This window comes from Artibeus jamaicensis, unplaced genomic scaffold, assembly GCF_021234435.1.
Source record: "Artibeus jamaicensis isolate MK-2021 breed Jamaican fruit bat unplaced genomic scaffold, CSHL_Jam_final contig_797, whole genome shotgun sequence".
Lineage (NCBI taxonomy): Eukaryota > Metazoa > Chordata > Mammalia > Chiroptera > Phyllostomidae > Artibeus > Artibeus jamaicensis.
The window spans coordinates 26,325,861-26,342,452 of record NW_026521977.1 but is presented as its reverse complement, the minus strand read 5'-3'; the positions used below and the strand labels follow the sequence as shown (position 1 = coordinate 26,342,452).

Here is a 16,592-nt window from a genome sequence, read left to right as displayed (position 1 = left end):
GTATTCCCAGGGCCCCCAACTTAAGGCGCCTCTCTCTGATGTTGCCTTGCCAGTCAATAGCCAGCATTTGCCCAGCTGTTCCCTCACAGGGACAACATCGAGATGGGATTTAACGGAGAATGAGTTTATTTGGAGCACCTAAGTCACGCCGGTCACTGACACACGGCACTTTGTACGTATCATCAATCACACCCGTAAGTTTATCCTCTGAGACAGGCGTTGTTATCATTGAGCTGTAGTTGAGGCACTAGGGCTCAGAGATGTTAGGGAACTTTCCCAATGCCACACAGCCAGCCAGAGATGGAGCTGGGGTCTGATCCCAGGCCCACCGGTCGCCAAAGCTCCTCTCCTCCATCAGCAGCTCCCACAGCGGTGACCCCTGGAGCTGCCCGGTGGCGGGGCGTTCAGTGGGAGGACGGACAGGGCACAGAGTCTGGACGTCTAACTGGGAGCCAGGCTCCACTTCCCGACAACTTTTCCAGACCGAAGACGGGGGTCCCAGCCCACACAACAGTCAGGGTGTGGGGGGGCAGGTGTGGATGACATCCAAACCCAGGCCTCCTTGGAGGAGGTGGCAGGAGACGCCCCAGCAGCAGGACCTGCCTATGTTCCTGCAATCCCAGGCAGCAGGCGGACCCCAGACCAGCCCGAGGGAGGGCCTTCCCCCTGGAGCTGGACTGGGGCAGGCGCGGCCCGACCACGCCTCCAGCCAGGAGTCCCCAGCGTCTGGGATTGGAGACTACCACCTGCAGACACAAAGCACAGAACCACGGAGGCTCTGCTGATGGGGGTCGTGAGGCCGGAGGAACCAGAGCAGAACTGCTGGCTGCCAGAGCAGGAAGGAAGCTTCCAGATGAGCTGGGGCGGTGTGTTCAGACCGAGGGGTGTGGCTCATTAGTGGGCCGCTCAACCGGTTAGCGGACCTGGCCTGGCATTTTTAAATGATGTACAACAAAACTGAAAATATCAGAGTAAACACAGGGGATAAAGTGTTGCTTCATGAAGCTTTAGTTTTAGTTAAATGTATGTATGCAAACTTTTTTCTCTTTTTTTATTTTTTTTTTACTCTGGGTCGTGGTCAATAAAGCTACAAAACCAACATTAAGTTGGTTTGACCCCTGAATTTCGAAGATAGAGAAACTGGGGCCAAGGTCAGGGAAAGGCTCTGCTCAGGGGCCAGGGGCAGGGTGAGAACCCAGATGGTTCTCCAGTGCCGGACCCGACTTGGGTCAGCACCCCAGGCTGCCTTCCGGAGACCCGATTTCTTACTGGTCTTTTCATCCGAGCCGCCGTCAGCCCTGCCGTCTCATTTGCTGCGCCGAGGCTACAACAGGAAGAGCCCAGTGCTTCATGGGGCTGGGGGGGGGGTGGCAAGATGGGGGGGGGCATGTGAAAGAACATTCTCAGGTCCCCCTTCCTCCTGGCCCTTCCTCCTCTGGCTCTTTCCCTGCCTCCTTTCCGCGCCCCCACCCCTCTGTGGGAACACCCCATAACTGGGCCCTTCCATACTCCCTCCCCTCCGCCTCCTCAACGCCCGTGCAGTCGCTGCCTCCCAGTCTCTCTCGGGCAGGCTGGGCCCCCCGCCCCCCAAGGCCTTGTCCTACACCCGTCCACACACAGTCACTCCATCTGCACTGCAGTGAGATCTGCCCAAAGCCCCTGGTGAGCAGCCCCTGCCGCCCTGGTGGGAGGACTTTCTTCACAACTACGCACTGTTTGATAATAACAGCTCCAGCACTAAGACAGAGGGACACGGTCACGCTCCGTTCCTGCAACAACTCTGGTGTTTTCTCAGGCTGAGAGATTTACCAAAGGCCTCGCGGCAGTGAGTGGAGGAGCCGGCGCTAGAGCCGGCGCTAGAGCCGGGCCTGTACGGCACCAACACCCACAGCTCAGCCCCACCCGGCCTGGCTGACCCCTGGCGGCCTTTTCACCAAGAGTCTGGGTTGGGGTGTGGGGACGACAGTGAGGGACGGGAAGCATCTCCTGTTTTAAGTTGCAGTAAGGAAAGGGACACTCCCACCCCGGGAGGGAGGAATGCCGCCAAGACAGCATCCACCCCGCTCCCAACCCTCCCCACTCTTCCCAGGACAGGAGGGCGACCTCTCTGATGGTGACTGGGAGAAGGAACTGGGTGGCGGATCCCTCTCCTGCCCACTTCCAGATCCGCCCACCTGTGGAGAGGGTGGTCGCTGCGCAGCCCCCGAGTCCCCCACCTGGGAGGGGGACACCGGGGAAGGGCCGTTGTCCACCTGCTGGAGCGGGCCCAGGCGGCCGCCTTCCCCACTCCCTCCCCACTGGCAGGCTCGGTGGGTTGTGGCGATGCTCCTGGCAGCCGGCAGGGGCGTGACTGTGGTCATGGATATAAGCCAAGGTCCTGCGTCCACCTTTGCCAGTAATAACACTGATATTTTGACCTCGCAGCTGAGTCCGGTGTTTGTTTTTCTTTTGCTTTGGCACTTGTGGGAAGGGGGGGTGTCACCAGAGCCAGAAAATGCCAGCCACGGGCACAGGTGTCTCTGCTTGGGCTCCTGGCGTGGTCCCCACAGGTCTTCTCACCTCCACTCCCATCCACTCCCTCCCTCCTAATAAGTGTATTTTCCTCAAAGACGCCCTCTGGGCTCTCAGTGGCCCCCCAGCACCAGAGCCCTCTGCCTGAGATGTCTCCGGGGCCTGACCTGGACCCAACTTCCTCTCTCACCATCTCTCCTCCAGCTCAACACCCCTACACGAGCCCTGGACACGAGCTACCTAGGGCCCCTACTGTTCATAAGCCTTCATGCTGTCACTGTGCAAGGTCCTCCTCCCCACTCCCCAAGTGGCTCCTCCACCATGCAGCCTTCCCTGACTACCCACCCTAAACTCCATCTTATGTTCCTCCAACCCCTGGAGCATTCGTTGTCTGGACCCCTCATTTCACATTCCCTTTGTCACTGAGGTTTTTCAAATGTGTCTCCTGTTTTCTTAACACCGACACAACCTGTAACAACAGTGCTAATGCTGGCTAAATCGTACCCAATGCTTGCTTACTCTGTGCAGGGCACGGGAGGGACAGCTTCTCCTTCTTCTCCTTCAAGGAGAGGAGCTCTGCAGAACACTGAGGCGGGGCCTGCCACCTCACCGGTGCTCCAAGCACAGCGTGAGATTTTCAGGTGCACTCAAACACTTGGTAGGAGAAAAAGCTGGCACAACCTTGCTGGAAAGCCATTTACATTACAAATTCAAGGCCTTAAATAACATGCGCAGCCTTCCGAATCTGGGCCAGGACCCCAGGTTTAGAAACATGCTCTAAGAAGCAATAACAGATGTGCACAGAGGCTTAGGTACAGGACAGCACAAAGGTGCAGCGCTGTGCTTCCGACTGTTCAGCTGTGAGACAGGAGAACAGTGCTACCTAGTCCACGGACCCCTGTGAGGATTAACAAACTGTGAGTTATTCACGTAAAGCACTTAACACAGTGCCTGGCACCATATACAGACTCTATAAAACAGTTACTTCTCTTTTAAAAAAGATACTTATTTATCTATTTATTTTAGAGAGAGGAGAAGGGAGGGAGAAAAAGAGGAGAGAAACATCAGTGCTGAGAAACATCGGTCAGTTGCCCCCTGCACGCGACCCGACCTGGGACAGATCCCGAAACCCAGGCCTGTGCCCTGAATGGAACCCACTGAACCGGTGACCTCTTGCTTTGTGGAATGACACCCAACCGACTGGGCCATGATAGCAGGGCTGTTACTTCCTTTCACTATTTAAATTGAGGTCCGAATGAGGCCAAACCCTGGGCTCTTAGCTATAACACCGTGTCCCACCTCCCACCATCCACTCTGTTGATTTCCAAAATCAACAGAACGGTCACTAATAACAAAAACAACACCAACATCAACAATGGTGGGAAGATCCAGCACAAGGGGCCCCAGCTGGTTACATAACACATACAGCAGTATGCAGCCACTCCAAACCGTGTTACGGCACAATAACTAACGCCACGCACGCCAGATAATTAATGCCAATGTACAGAGTACACAGAAAAAGGCCACAGGAGGATGAGCGCAGTGTGAAGGTCCTTTCTTTCAAGTAGGCAGATGTTTAGAAGGACATTCCCTGCAAAAGGTACAGACTTGTCATCTCTGGGTGGTAAAGTTACAAATGACTTTGTTTTCTTTGCATCTTTCTTTTTAACTTCTTGCAAAGGACACACAACTAACTCCTTTTGTGGCTAGGAATAAAAACGCATCTTGAGAAAGAAAAATAGAAGCCACACTGGTTTACTTCCACCTGTAAACTCGGGGATCGTGTCTTCCCTTCAAACACCCCCCGCGGCACCCGACACACCATCTGTGGACACAAAGCCCTGGTCTGGAACAGAACTCCGGCCTGGCAGTCTTGTTTCATCTTCCAGGTCAAGGAGTTCTGTACAGAATTTCGAAATGGCCTGCAAGGACAAGAAAACTAGCAGGATGCATGTCTGCCTGGTTGGTGACCCGCTTGCCCGGAGACGTCAGGAACTGACCCCGGGGGGAGAGCAGGCGGCATCAGGCCACGGTGGTGCATGAGGAGACCAATTACCTGGGGAGCATGTGGCGGGGCTGCCGAGAGAGAGCTGAGCCTGGATGTGAGGCCACTTTGGCACCTGGGAGCCTGCTCGGCTTGTTTGAGAGACCTTCCCAGGAGACGCTTAAGTGCAGCTGGATCTTAATATGATCAGCCTCACTCGGGAACAATTTTCACTTTGCCCAAAGCCTCTGGGCCTACGCTTGCTCAACGCCAGAGACACAGGCACCAGGGGAGCCTGCCAAGGGCAGGGTCATAGGTCCATCGGTCAGTCACAGAGGGATCACCTGCCCAGCACGAGCATTAGAGTTGGGGGTAGCAGGGCACATGGAACAGGGCATATTACTAAGCACATCACCGTCAGGCACATTACAGTCATGCTCTTGACCCTCACAAGACCTCGGAGGGGTGGCTGCTTCTGTGTCCACTTCACAGCTGAGAAGACCGAGGCTTGGGGGATCACTGACTGGTCCAGGTGGCTCAGGGAGGAAAGGCGGAGTTGGGGTGGACCCCAGGTCTGCCTGACTGCAGCTGAGGCTCTCTCTCCACGTGGCCTCTGGCAGGAATTCTGAGGGGCACGGAAGCTGAGCAGGATGGGGGTGTCACAGCTGCTCCCTAATTTCACCTCTGCAGGCAGCACTGTGACTCTAGAGGCCCATCCCTCCACTCCCGCCCCCAGGGCAAAGGTAAACATGGGCCAGGCCTGCGTGAAGCTGTCCGAGTTGTCCAGCCACTCGGGGCCAGTGCAGAGCCCAGTCTGCACTGTTCGGCAGGAGGCTGCCGCAGGGCTCTCTGCCGCACACGGAACCGGCGGGAAGACTGTCAATATCGCTCCACTGTGACCTTCCCGGGCCATCTGTCCCCATGTTCCCCCTGTTCACCAGGTTCTGCTTTTAGCTGGGGACCCCAGAGGAGGTCACAGACCCTCAGCGGGGTGGGAAGCACACGGGCTAGCACCTGATCTGGGTCTTCACACCCTAGGTGGTCCCCAGGTGAGGCTTTGACTCTCTGGCCTCAGCTTTCTCATCTGTCGAATGGGGCAGGTAGTCCCTAACCTCCGCCCTGACAGGACTTTGGGGCGACAAAGGGCAAGGCATGTCCTCCCTGGCCCACCCCTCCCGGCACAGGGAAGCCTGGGGAAGCGGGAGGCCCTGGGAGGTGAGCCACACGTTCAGACCCCACCTGATTTTCGCCTCCAGGCTGGCTGTCTTCCTTTGTCCCTCACTCTGGGTGAACAGCAGCTGAAGCCTAAAGTGTGTGTGAGGTGGGGGAGGAGGTGGAGATGTCAGGAAGAAATGGGTGGCTAATCCCATGATACAGAGGAAACATTCCAGAAAAGTTTAACCAATGAATTTAAAAGTTTAACCAAAGTTTAACCCTGGGGCTCCCTTCTTCTCCTGACTCTCCTGCTTGGGTGGTCCCTGCAGCCTGAATAGTCCTGGACCAGAGTTTGGGAACCCCCTGTGACATCCTTCATCCACCCATCCCACCAAGATTCTGTAGAAAGAGAGGATACAACCCCCCAGAGTCACTTTTGGAGGTGTGCAGATTCCCGTCTCAGGTGGTCTCGCCCATGCCAACTCTACAAGCACCGATAGGGAGGGCAGCGGCTCAGACTCAGCCATCGGAGGGCCACAGAGAGGCCTGGGGAGCGCCTTCCTGTTTTAGCCTCTTGGGAGGACAGGACAGGACAGGACAGGACAGGCAGCGCTGCTGTCTCCACCAGCAACTGGGGCAGGAACGGTTTTGGCCAGATCCAGCAGTGAGGCACCTGGATCGTCACGGGCTCTGCATGGCAGGTGCCTGTCTCCACGTGCTCACCCACGCTCTTCCTGCAGGGGCGGATAACGGCAATCCACTCACATGGCCCAGGGCCCTCCAGGGCCGTGCTGGCCGACCCATTCCTCCAGCCTTTCTCCCCATGGAGAGAAGCTTCCAGGCTCCCAGGCAAGGACCGGAGTCTCTACCATTGCTTCCCAGGAAAGGAGCCAAGAAAACACAGTCCTTCCAGCCCCACAGGACTCCGGCTCCTGCTGCCCCCACTGCCTGGGGCCAGGGCTGGAGGAGGCCCGGAGACCACGGACTGCCCGTTGACAAGCCATCACGCAGGGCTCTCCCAGCTCTCCTGGGACACAAGATCTCAGGATCCAACTAATCCTCTAGGACTCTCAGCATCGTCGTCTGTTAAAGAACACAACACAACACAACACAACACAACCCTAACCCTCACAGGGCCACTTTTAGGAACAGACCAGACTACAGATGTAACAGGTCCAAACAGTAAACCTTATGCTCCTTCCTGGTTTGCAACTTTCCTTCCCTCTCAGAAACTTAAAACTTGCATCCAGCGTTAAAAGCTAGCTGGACCAAGACTTCCGCCAAGATGGAGGTGTAGGTGGAAGCACTGCATTTTCTCGCACAACCAAGTTTAAAAACAACAAAGTTTTAGCAACAAAAACGCAGCCAAACCACAGAAAATTGAACTACATGTAAGTCTGACAACAACGAACCCTTCACCCAAACTGGTAAGAGGGGCAGAGCCAGCAGCAGAGCGGGGTTGGGCAGGAAAATCCACCGGACCTACCTGGGCGCACAACCCAGGAGCGCGACCCAGGCGCGCCAGCAGCCGTAGGCGGATCCCAGGTGTGCAGTGGTGGGCGGACCCACTGAGGGTGCAAGGCGGTGGACCCACTGAGGGCTGACCACAGTCACACATTCGAGCGCAGAAAAACTGGTGAAGGAGCAAAGCGGTGAGACAGACCCCAGTGCAGGCCCCAGTGGCGGAAAGTGGCAGAGGGGGACCACCGTTGTCCCTCTCTGACCCCGCCCCCACATACAGCATCACAAACCAGTGACCTGGGTGGCCCTGCCCTGGTGAACACCTCCTCGTACGTAACAGGCACGAACAGATCAAAACATGGCTCAAGAACAACTCAGAGCCCCAGAGCCAATAAATCTAAGCGATGAAGAAATAGCCAAACTTTCAGATGCACAGTTCAAAACACTGGTGATCAGGATGCTCACAGAACTGCTTGGTTTTAGTCACAAATTAGAGGAATATATGAAGGCTAAACTAATTGAAATGAATGGAAATGCACAGGCAACCAACAGTAATGGAAAAGAAACTGAGACTCAAATCAAAGGACTGCACCAGAAAGAGGAAAAAAATGACCAAACAGAAAAGGATGAAGAAACAAGAATTCAAAAAAATGAGGAGAGGCTTAGGAACCTTCAGGACATCTTTAAACGTTCCAACATCCGAATTATAGGCATACCAGAAGGGGAAGAGGAACAGCTACGAGTGGAAAACTTATTTGAACAAATAATAAAGGAGGACTTCCCTAATCTGGCAAAGGAAATAGACTTCCAGGAAATCCAGGAAACTCAGAGTCCCAAAGAAGTTGGACCCAAAAAGGAACACACCAAGGCACATCATCATTACATTAGCCAAGATTAAAATGAAGGAGAGAAGCCTAGAAGCAGCAAGAGATAAGGGGACAGTCACCTACAAAGGAGTTCCCATCAGACTGTCGGCAGGATTTCTCAAAAGAGACCTTACAGGCAAGAAGGGGCTGGAAAGAAGTATTCCAAGTCATGAAATCCAAAGACCTACAACCAAGATTGCTCTGTCCAGCAAAGCTTTCATTTAGAATGGAAGGATAGATAAAGTGCTTCTCAGATAAGATCAAATTCAAGGAGTTCATCATCACCAAGCCCTTATTACATGAAATGTTAAAGGGACTTACCTAAGAAAAAGAAGATAAAAAAGATGAACAGTGAAAGGACAGCAAACTCACAGTTATTAAGAACCACACCTAAAACAAAAGCAAACTGAGGACAGCTAGATCAGGAGCCGAACCATAGAAATGAAGATCACATGGAGGGTTAGCAACAGGGGAATGGGAGAAGGAGAAGGGCGGAGAAGGTACAGAAAATAAGTAGCATAGATGGTAGATAGAAAATAGATGGGGGGGGGCAAGAATAGTGTGGGAAATATAGAATCTAAAGAACTTGAGATACATGGTCATAAACTAAAGAGGGGGAAATGGTGGGGGAGGGGTGTGCAGGGTGGAGGGGAATGAAGGGGGGAAATAGAACTGTAATGGCATAATCAATAAAATATATTTAAAAAAAAAAGCTAGCTGGGCCAGAGGCCAGGATCCTGCCGGAGTAGGCCCATGTTCCTGGAGGCCACTGAGAACAGGGACTTTCCCCGGAGTCCAGGGAGTGTGATGTCACACTGCCATGGGGGGTGATAGCACAGAAATAAGTATAATGACAATGCTGTCACACATGCTTGGCTCAGCTCCCAGTTTGCTCATTTGACAAAATAATCTTTTGGGTAATGCTGGCTGCAAAGGCGCTGCCTAATTTACCCTGATTTCCTACACTGCTCTTAGGTGCAGGCCGTGCCCAGCTTCAACGCTGAAGAGCAGCCCCGCCCAGTGTCTGTAATTCAGCACAGCAGTGGAAGGCACCGGCGGGACAAGCACCATTAGTCCGGGCGCCACCCTGATAAATAAACACCACACCACTTCCCTGTTGAGCCCCAGACACAGAAGCATCTGATCTGAGGCTGGATTCCAGCAGCACAAAACTGACAGGGGCCTCATGTGGGGGCTCCTTTCCGGGAGAAAAGGGGGCGGGGGGAGGAGAGGACCACTGCCGACTGGGTCCCTCTGAGCAGAGCATGTGGGTGGAAACACGTATAAGTAACGACTTTTAAACAAACAGAATGCATCACTATGGAAACATTCGGTTTTTCAAAGGCATTGTTAAGAAAAACGATCAGGAATTCAGATTCAATACTGCAAGTGTTTATGACCAGAAAAGGCAAAGTGGGTCTCAGATACTCTGCCTCCAAGTAAAAGCTGCCAGAACTCAAGGAAAAACACGCCCACTGGGCAGGGGCCCTTCTGTGTCAGGGCTCTGAGCCCTCCCACTGGGGCATTCTGCCCATCGCAGCGCCCACTTAACTCTTGGACGCCATTCAAGAGAAGGTGCCACTCACGGGCCAGACCCGGGCAGACCTGCCATGCACTAGGACAGGGTCACTTCGGCCTTGGAGGCAGCAGGGAGTGAGTGCTGACAGGAAATGGCAGGTTTGTGAGCGGGTGACCCAAACTTGCCGGGAGCCGCCAATGCCACCTGAATGTGTAGTCCAGCTGACAGTGTGGGCCCTGATCCCCGTACGGGGACGCAATCTGGCAGCAGGTGCAACTGTTCTGACCTGCGCCCCAGGCACGTGCCCGTGTGCGGCCTGAGCCACTCTCTGGGGCTGTCTGCCGACTGGCGCTGTGCAGTGTTGTGAAGAAGCCGATGCTGGGTGTGCACACCATTCAGTCCCCAAATGTACCCACAGGTAAGCACAAAGGGAGGAAGGGGCCACTTATCCACCTCTGAAAGTTTCTCAGATGTGGTCAAGAAGCACTCGAGTCATTTCCCAGCAGGGCTGGATAAGAACTTGTCTACACTGGTGCAAACGAGATACTGTCCCTGTCACACCCTGCCCACCCCCTACTCCGCCAACGTGAGCTTCCCAGGCAGAACGATCGATCTGCAGACAGGCAGCGGGGCAGTCAGCTCTGCCGGCAGGCACTGGGTGTGTGACAGGCTCAGCGGCTTGGCAAGAGCAAGCCCTGAGGCTCAGGGCCCCAGGGAGGCTGAGTGGACTACTCTGCCTAAATTCAGGCAAAAAGCAGTTTAGGGTTTAGCCTGCTGCCTGAATTCTAGCATCTTTAAGTCCTGTCAAATTTCTGAAGCTCCTGGAGACTCAGCTGCCGGGCCTCACAGGGGAAACAGCACCTTTCTTGCAGGGCTGTGGGGATCAGGGACTAGGAGGAAAAAGCTCGGAGGACACTGTGTGGCAGGTTATTAAGGCTAACAGGAAGGGCAGCTAAAAAACAAAACTTTTTTTCCTCAAGCTACAGCCATCGTATTTGCTTCCTCTGCTTCATGGGTCACGGCGTGAAAACAGCTCCCTGCGCACTCCCAGCTGAGACCTACCTCGGAGGAGACCCGGCGGCAGGTGGGTCTCACAGTCAGTCTCCGAGCGCGGCCACCCTTCACCAGGGCCTGCAGTTCCTGTCTGGTCCTAACCCCTGGACTATTACTCTGGCCACTATCTACTTCTCTTTTCAGAAGGGACATTATCTTAGTGGTGGGAAGATGGCAGTTCTAGCACTTGACAGCAAGAAACGAAACTCGAGGCTGCTCTCTCAGATGAAGGAACCCAGGTGGCGGCCGAGCTGTCTGCTGTCGAGTAGGAATGTGCTTCCCCGGCAGACACGGCCCGATGAGTGAGGAGATGGGGTCTGCAGCTGACGCAGGGGAGGTCAGGACCCTGCATTAGGACGGCTGCTGAGACGCTCGGCACCATCTGCCAGGTCTCTCATGTCCGGGAATGGAAGAGGAACTTCCCGGCATCGTGGGTCCAACTCGTAACCAAAACTGGCTGTGCCACGCTGGCCAGGTTTTGTGTTTTAATAGAAAAGCTAGGAAGGAAATAGAGGCTTTATTTTTCTGGTGATTTGTACCTCCCTCACAGGAAGTCTTGGTATGATGCTCGTATTTTATAAACCTTTTAGGATTTCTTAGAGAAAGGAGATGTACACATGCAACATTTAAAAAAAGGAAAAAGAAAAGGTGGAGGGGTTCCAGCGCGAGAAGCCAGCTTGTTGGAGAGGTTGTCAGAGAACAGAGCCCGGCCAGGCACGGCGTTACGTCCGAGTCCTGGCCTGCCTCGTCTCTGGCACTCGGCCATGATCATGGGATCATCGATCTTGCGGCACAGAATGGAAACAAGATCAAAAGCAAGAAGGCTCTGTAAGTTTCCCCCACGGGCAGCGAGGGAAACTCTAACTTCTTGCCCTATTTTCATCCACTTTCTTTCTCTCCGGTTTTCCTTATCTCGGGCTGGAATTCATCTGGCGCAGTGCCCCACAGTCAAGAGGTCAAGACAACACGCGCTCTGCTGATGCAACAAAGGGCAGCCACTCTGTCCTGTTTTGGGAACCTCAGTGACGTCACAGACTCAACCCCGAGTCTCGGGAACTTGTGTCTGGGAGAACACTGAGTCAGAAGCAAGCCTTAGTCACAGGGCCGCTGCCATCCGAAGGGAGGAGAACCATTAGGTAACTGGCCTGTCCCCTGAGGAACTGCTCTGGTTCGATCTGGCTTCGGTTGAGATGACTCTAGCAATTCTCCAGGGGAAATGAATTTACGTGGAGCAGCTGTCAGGAGCAGGGCATTTGCTGCTCTGCGCCTAAATTTCTCATGACGTCAGTCAAGTATTCCTCTGTTTGAGGGGACCGTTTTCTCCTGTATTACAAGTAGGTCCAGATGGCGCTGGGAGACGCCCAGCCTAGAGAACAAACACGGCCTTCCGTCTTTACTCCCAGGCCTGCAACCCGACTGAGCGTCCTGTGAAGGCTGCCTGGCAAGCATAGAGTTAAACACGGTGCTTCCAGAATCTGCAGCCTTCCGTTACAATAGCACGTGAGCCAAAACCTTACGGGGCCCGGGCCGACCGCAGCAGAGCTCTGTGAAACCACCTCTGTTTGGGTTTCAGCAGCTGTCTGCCTACGGCGGCTCCGGAGTCCCTGACGCATATTTACATCTCCTCTTCACCGAAGTCACGAGGAACAAACACATGTGGATTTCTACCAGGGGCAAAGGCAATTCATTTTTTCTTCAAACAAAGCAGGGGACAGCAGGGGAAAAACTGCTTATGGACAGAGTCATCTGTGAGCGCAGCCACAGCAATTTTCCTAAACAAAATATGTGATTCCAAGATGTGATGAGGGATTACTGTCTCCGCAGTAAACACATTATGAACATGAGCTGCTGGCTGGCACTGAACAGGGCCCTAATGTGGGGAGTCAATTCCGCCCTCGTCTTCCAAACAGCAGGCTGGGGGAGCAGCTGGACCGGCCTCTCGAAGTTTCCCCACGGTGCACGGCCTGCTCGGTCTCAGCACGGCTTCTCTCTCAAAGGCTTCACATCACCAGCGCGCCCCCCCAGGGTCTGCGTAGACTGTCCGGAAGGTCAGGTTTATCCTCGGCTCTCTGGAGTGGTACTCTTTGGGCACCCGATGCTAAATGGAAATAGAAATAACTTTGACATAAACACACACATGGTTTTATTTCAAAGCCATTTGAAGCTCATTTATCAGTACATACACGTATTTCGATTTCCTCCTCACTCAGATGAGCAGCAGTAAGATCTCTAGGGTCGTGGAGAAAGGTCTTCTCCTCTTCTTCTCCGAAACAAACCCCACCCCCACTCTCACCACGAGATGCCAACAAAAGACGTGGGATTCTGCTCTCATGCTAAGTGTTCGCACGTTAATTTGTACACCTTAAAAGTGAGCTGCTTGCCCTGGCCGGCATGGCTCAGTTGGTTGGAGCTTTGCCCCATAACCAAAGGTTGTGGATTTGATTCCTGGTCAGGGCACCTACCTAGGTTGCAGGTTTGATTCCCGATCCCTGGCCTGGGTGCAGACGGGAGGCAACCAATCGGTGCTTCCCTCTCACGTTGATGTTTCTCACTCTCCCTCCTCTCTCTAAAAGCAATGAAAAATGTCCTTTTTCATTGGGCGAGGATTAAAAAGAAAAACTGAACGGACTAAGCCACAGAGCCACGCAGCTTAATACGCCAGTCACTAGTGCTCAGAGGCTACTGGGTTTGGACTCAGTCCCCCAGCAAACAGGCCATATTCAAAGAGACCCACGGCCACTTGTGTCTAGTGGCCGCTGCGTTGGGCTGCACAGACATCGGACACCTCCATCACTGAGAAAGTCCACGGGCCACCGCTGCTGTGGAGGCCCAGTCTGACTGCCAGTGGTGTCAACACTCCTTGGCAATAATGTCACTTTGCTGCCTCTTGCTCATTATAAAAGCTACTTGCTTTGCACCATGTTTACCACAGAAATGAATGATTGTAAGTCAGTGGGGAAGCTGCCTCCACGTGGGAGCGAATCCACATTACTTGCATGTTCTCACCTGCCAGTCAGCTTGCGTAGCTCCTTCCATGATTAACAGGGTCCCATGATCCAAGGGTATCTTCACTCGCTCCACATATGTGTAGTCCCCATTCTCTTCCTAGAAAACAGCATTCGCTGCACTGAAGTGTGCGGTCACGATGCAACAGAACGTGACTCTGGTCAGGGAAACAGACACCTCTCCTTGGCCAGACCGCAGGGGTCACTGCCTGGCTCTGTCACTTGGCAGCTTTTTGGCCTCAGGCCAATTATTTCACCTCTCTGCACCTCAATTTCTTCCTCTGTAAGACAGGGATGATGGCCACGCCTGCCACACAGGGCTGTTGTGGGCCAAACTGACACTGGACGTGGCGATTGCTTGGACACTGGCACCAAGTACGTCACTGTAAGTGCTAGCTGTTACTACGTCAGCATCCGAAATGCAAAAAAGCCCATTCTGGCCCATGAAGAATTACTTACACAAGAACTCTTTACTTCTCTCTACGCCGTGTGCTGTGTCTGACATAGCATGGGAAAATGGGCTTTCTATCCGGACCTAGGACAATGATTTCCGACTGCCTGTCACATGTATGCTAATTCACTCATCGGGGCCTAGGTTCACACTAGTCACAGCCCTTCCTACAGTCCTTCAGTGCTTTGGAGACATACTCCTGTTCCAGAATGGTCAACAGTAGATGCACTCAGAGAAGTGAGCTCTGGCTCGACCAGAACAGTGTTGTACACGAGACTTGCTGTTCGAGTCTTGGAAAAGGGACCGCAATGCCTGAACACTGAGGACACGAATGCCGGGTACGCTGCCCCTCTGTCCCAGGGAGCTCCAAGTCATGTCACGTCCAGCACCGCCACGAAGCTCCACAGCACAGCCTGCAAAGCAGCCGACAGGTGGGCGCGTCACGCACCTTCCTCGCTCAGGGCAACAAAGGCGCGTGTGTGGAGAGCCGAGACCGGGACCATGAGGAGCTTCCCGCTGTCCTCCCTCTACGCTGGGCAGACCTGCCCATTCATGCGCTCCACTTCCAATGCACGGGATTGCATCTGGGTGAGCGCAGAATTTATTTCATTGCAATACTGTGTTTATGTTTATTATTGGAGGGGTGCTTATGAGAACATAACTATTTACAATGACTTCCTTCAGGAAAATGAAAATCAAAACAATAATGAACTTGCATAAACAGTGTAAGGTCCAGGCCCCAACCCTTGGCAGTGGCTTTGTAAGCAAACTCCTAATTTTTACAGGCAGGAGATAGGAAACTATTTGAAATAACTTTGTTTCAGTGACTGATTTTAATTGGGCCTGCCACCTTTCTCTTCCAGCAGTAGGAATGAATCAAAAGCATTCGCCTCTGACCCTTCCGCCAACCAAAGAGCAGTGGGAAGGGGACCCTGCCCTTCTCAGGAAAGCTCCCTCTAAGAAAAGCAGCCGACTGTTCTTTGAAATAAGTACTCCAGACAGAGCAGATGTACGTTCCACTGCAGAGAAGACATCAGAAGGGAGTGCACTACCCACGAGAGGGGGCCCCGAGGCTCCGTGACTTGGGCTGCGTGAAGCCGGTCGCCAGATGGAGGCGCACACAGTGGGTGCAGAGCTGCTGCTCCCCACACCGCCAGGGAGTGCGACGGGGCCTTAATCTCTCCGGCACAGACACCAGGACAGGAAAGGGAAATGGCGTAGGGAGGGCAGACACTTAACCGCCACATGGAGATAATCTGGAGACGAAGATCTCACAGAACAGCAAAACCAATGCTGGGGAGAGGGGGTGCTAAGGCCTGTGGAAGAGAAAAGGTGAGCACTATAATCTACCTGGAAACATGAGGCAGGAGCAGACCTAGCGAGTGAAAGAGAATCCCAAACACGAGAGGGAAATGTCAGCACTGATGGAAAGCGGTCAGCACAGGAGGTCTCCGTTCCACTGAACGCTCCCGAGATCTGAGTTTTTCAAATGAGAGAAAGCCTCAGGTCGGGTTACACAAATGACGTCCAGCGAACCGTCAGTCGGACCTGACAGTAGGAGTGTGAACCTTCACTGGGGACGGAGCGACTCTGATCCAGTCCCCAACGCAGACAGCAAGGCACAGCAGCCCCACTGCGAAAGGTGCTTCCATTGCTTTGAGCTTGTTACCTGCTCCTCCCGACACACTGGGCTTAGAAAGTGCATTCCTGACCTGCAGGAGACAGAAGAGAGTGCGGATTCTTCCAAGGGAGCACAGAGCTCACCCACGCTTCCTTCTGAGGCCACAGAGGCCACAGAGGCAACAGACCGCAGCGCCGCCGCTGAACCTAACCAAGACCCTCCCAGACTTTCCGCTCAGGAGCAGATGAAGTGCCGGGGGAGCTCCCGTGGCTGCGGGAAGGCTCCGGCCGGCGAACGGACAGCAGCAGGGGAAGCACTGGTCGGAGTGTTCAGACGGGCGCGTCCCCAGTCATCAGCAAGACTGAGTTACCAAGACATGTCCTGTAACCCTTTGGACTCACTCGGGTCTTTCTTCGAAACAAAACAAAACGTGTTCCTGTAAAACCCATGGCTTACAATAAAATGTTCCATCCCTGATCCCTTTATTGGTGCTGTACTTGGTTTTCCATGCATTTGAAACCTCACAAGTGAAAAAAGGAAAAATGTGTAGTTTTGTATCAGTGCCGATCCTCGTTCTCCCTCCCTCCCGACCACGGCCAGCTCACTTGAGGGCTTGACCCCAATTCCCACGGCGCGGCCGGGCTTCCCTGGGCTCACATCCGCACACCCACCTCCCCGACGCAGCAGCCTGTTCAGCTTCCTTTAGAAAAATGCTGTTTAGGGAAAACTGTCTGGGTGTATGTAGTTTATTTTAAATTTTCTATTTATTGATTTAAGATAGAGAGAGAAGGGGAGGGGGAGAGAGAGGAATATTGATTTGCTGTTCCATTTATTTGTGCATTCACTGGTTGATTCTTCGACATGCCCTGAGACAAGGGATGGAGCCCACAACCTTGGCGTATCAGGACGACGCTCCAACCAACTGAGGCAGGTGCCTCTGCCTGTATTTATCGTCTCATTACTGAC

At 53.6% G+C, this 16,592-nt stretch overlaps 1 protein-coding gene across 4 annotated transcripts in view; it reads right to left on the bottom strand.

Annotated features, from left to right (window-relative positions):
- Positions 1 to 12,210: 12,210 nt before the first annotated feature.
- Positions 12,211 to 16,592, bottom strand: part of ALKBH3 (alkB homolog 3, alpha-ketoglutarate dependent dioxygenase) — a 33,616-nt gene continuing 29,234 nt past the window's right edge. For all 4 annotated transcript variants that reach the window (XM_053673103.1, XM_053673101.1, XM_053673104.1 and 1 more), the window contains 2 exons: positions 13,556 to 13,654; positions 12,211 to 12,647 (listed from right to left, as the gene is read on the bottom strand). In XM_053673103.1, the coding sequence (XP_053529078.1) occupies positions 12,555 to 12,647; positions 13,556 to 13,654 (192 nt within the window). In that variant the 3' untranslated portion in view covers positions 12,211 to 12,554. The remainder of the gene's footprint in view (positions 12,648 to 13,555; positions 13,655 to 16,592) is intronic.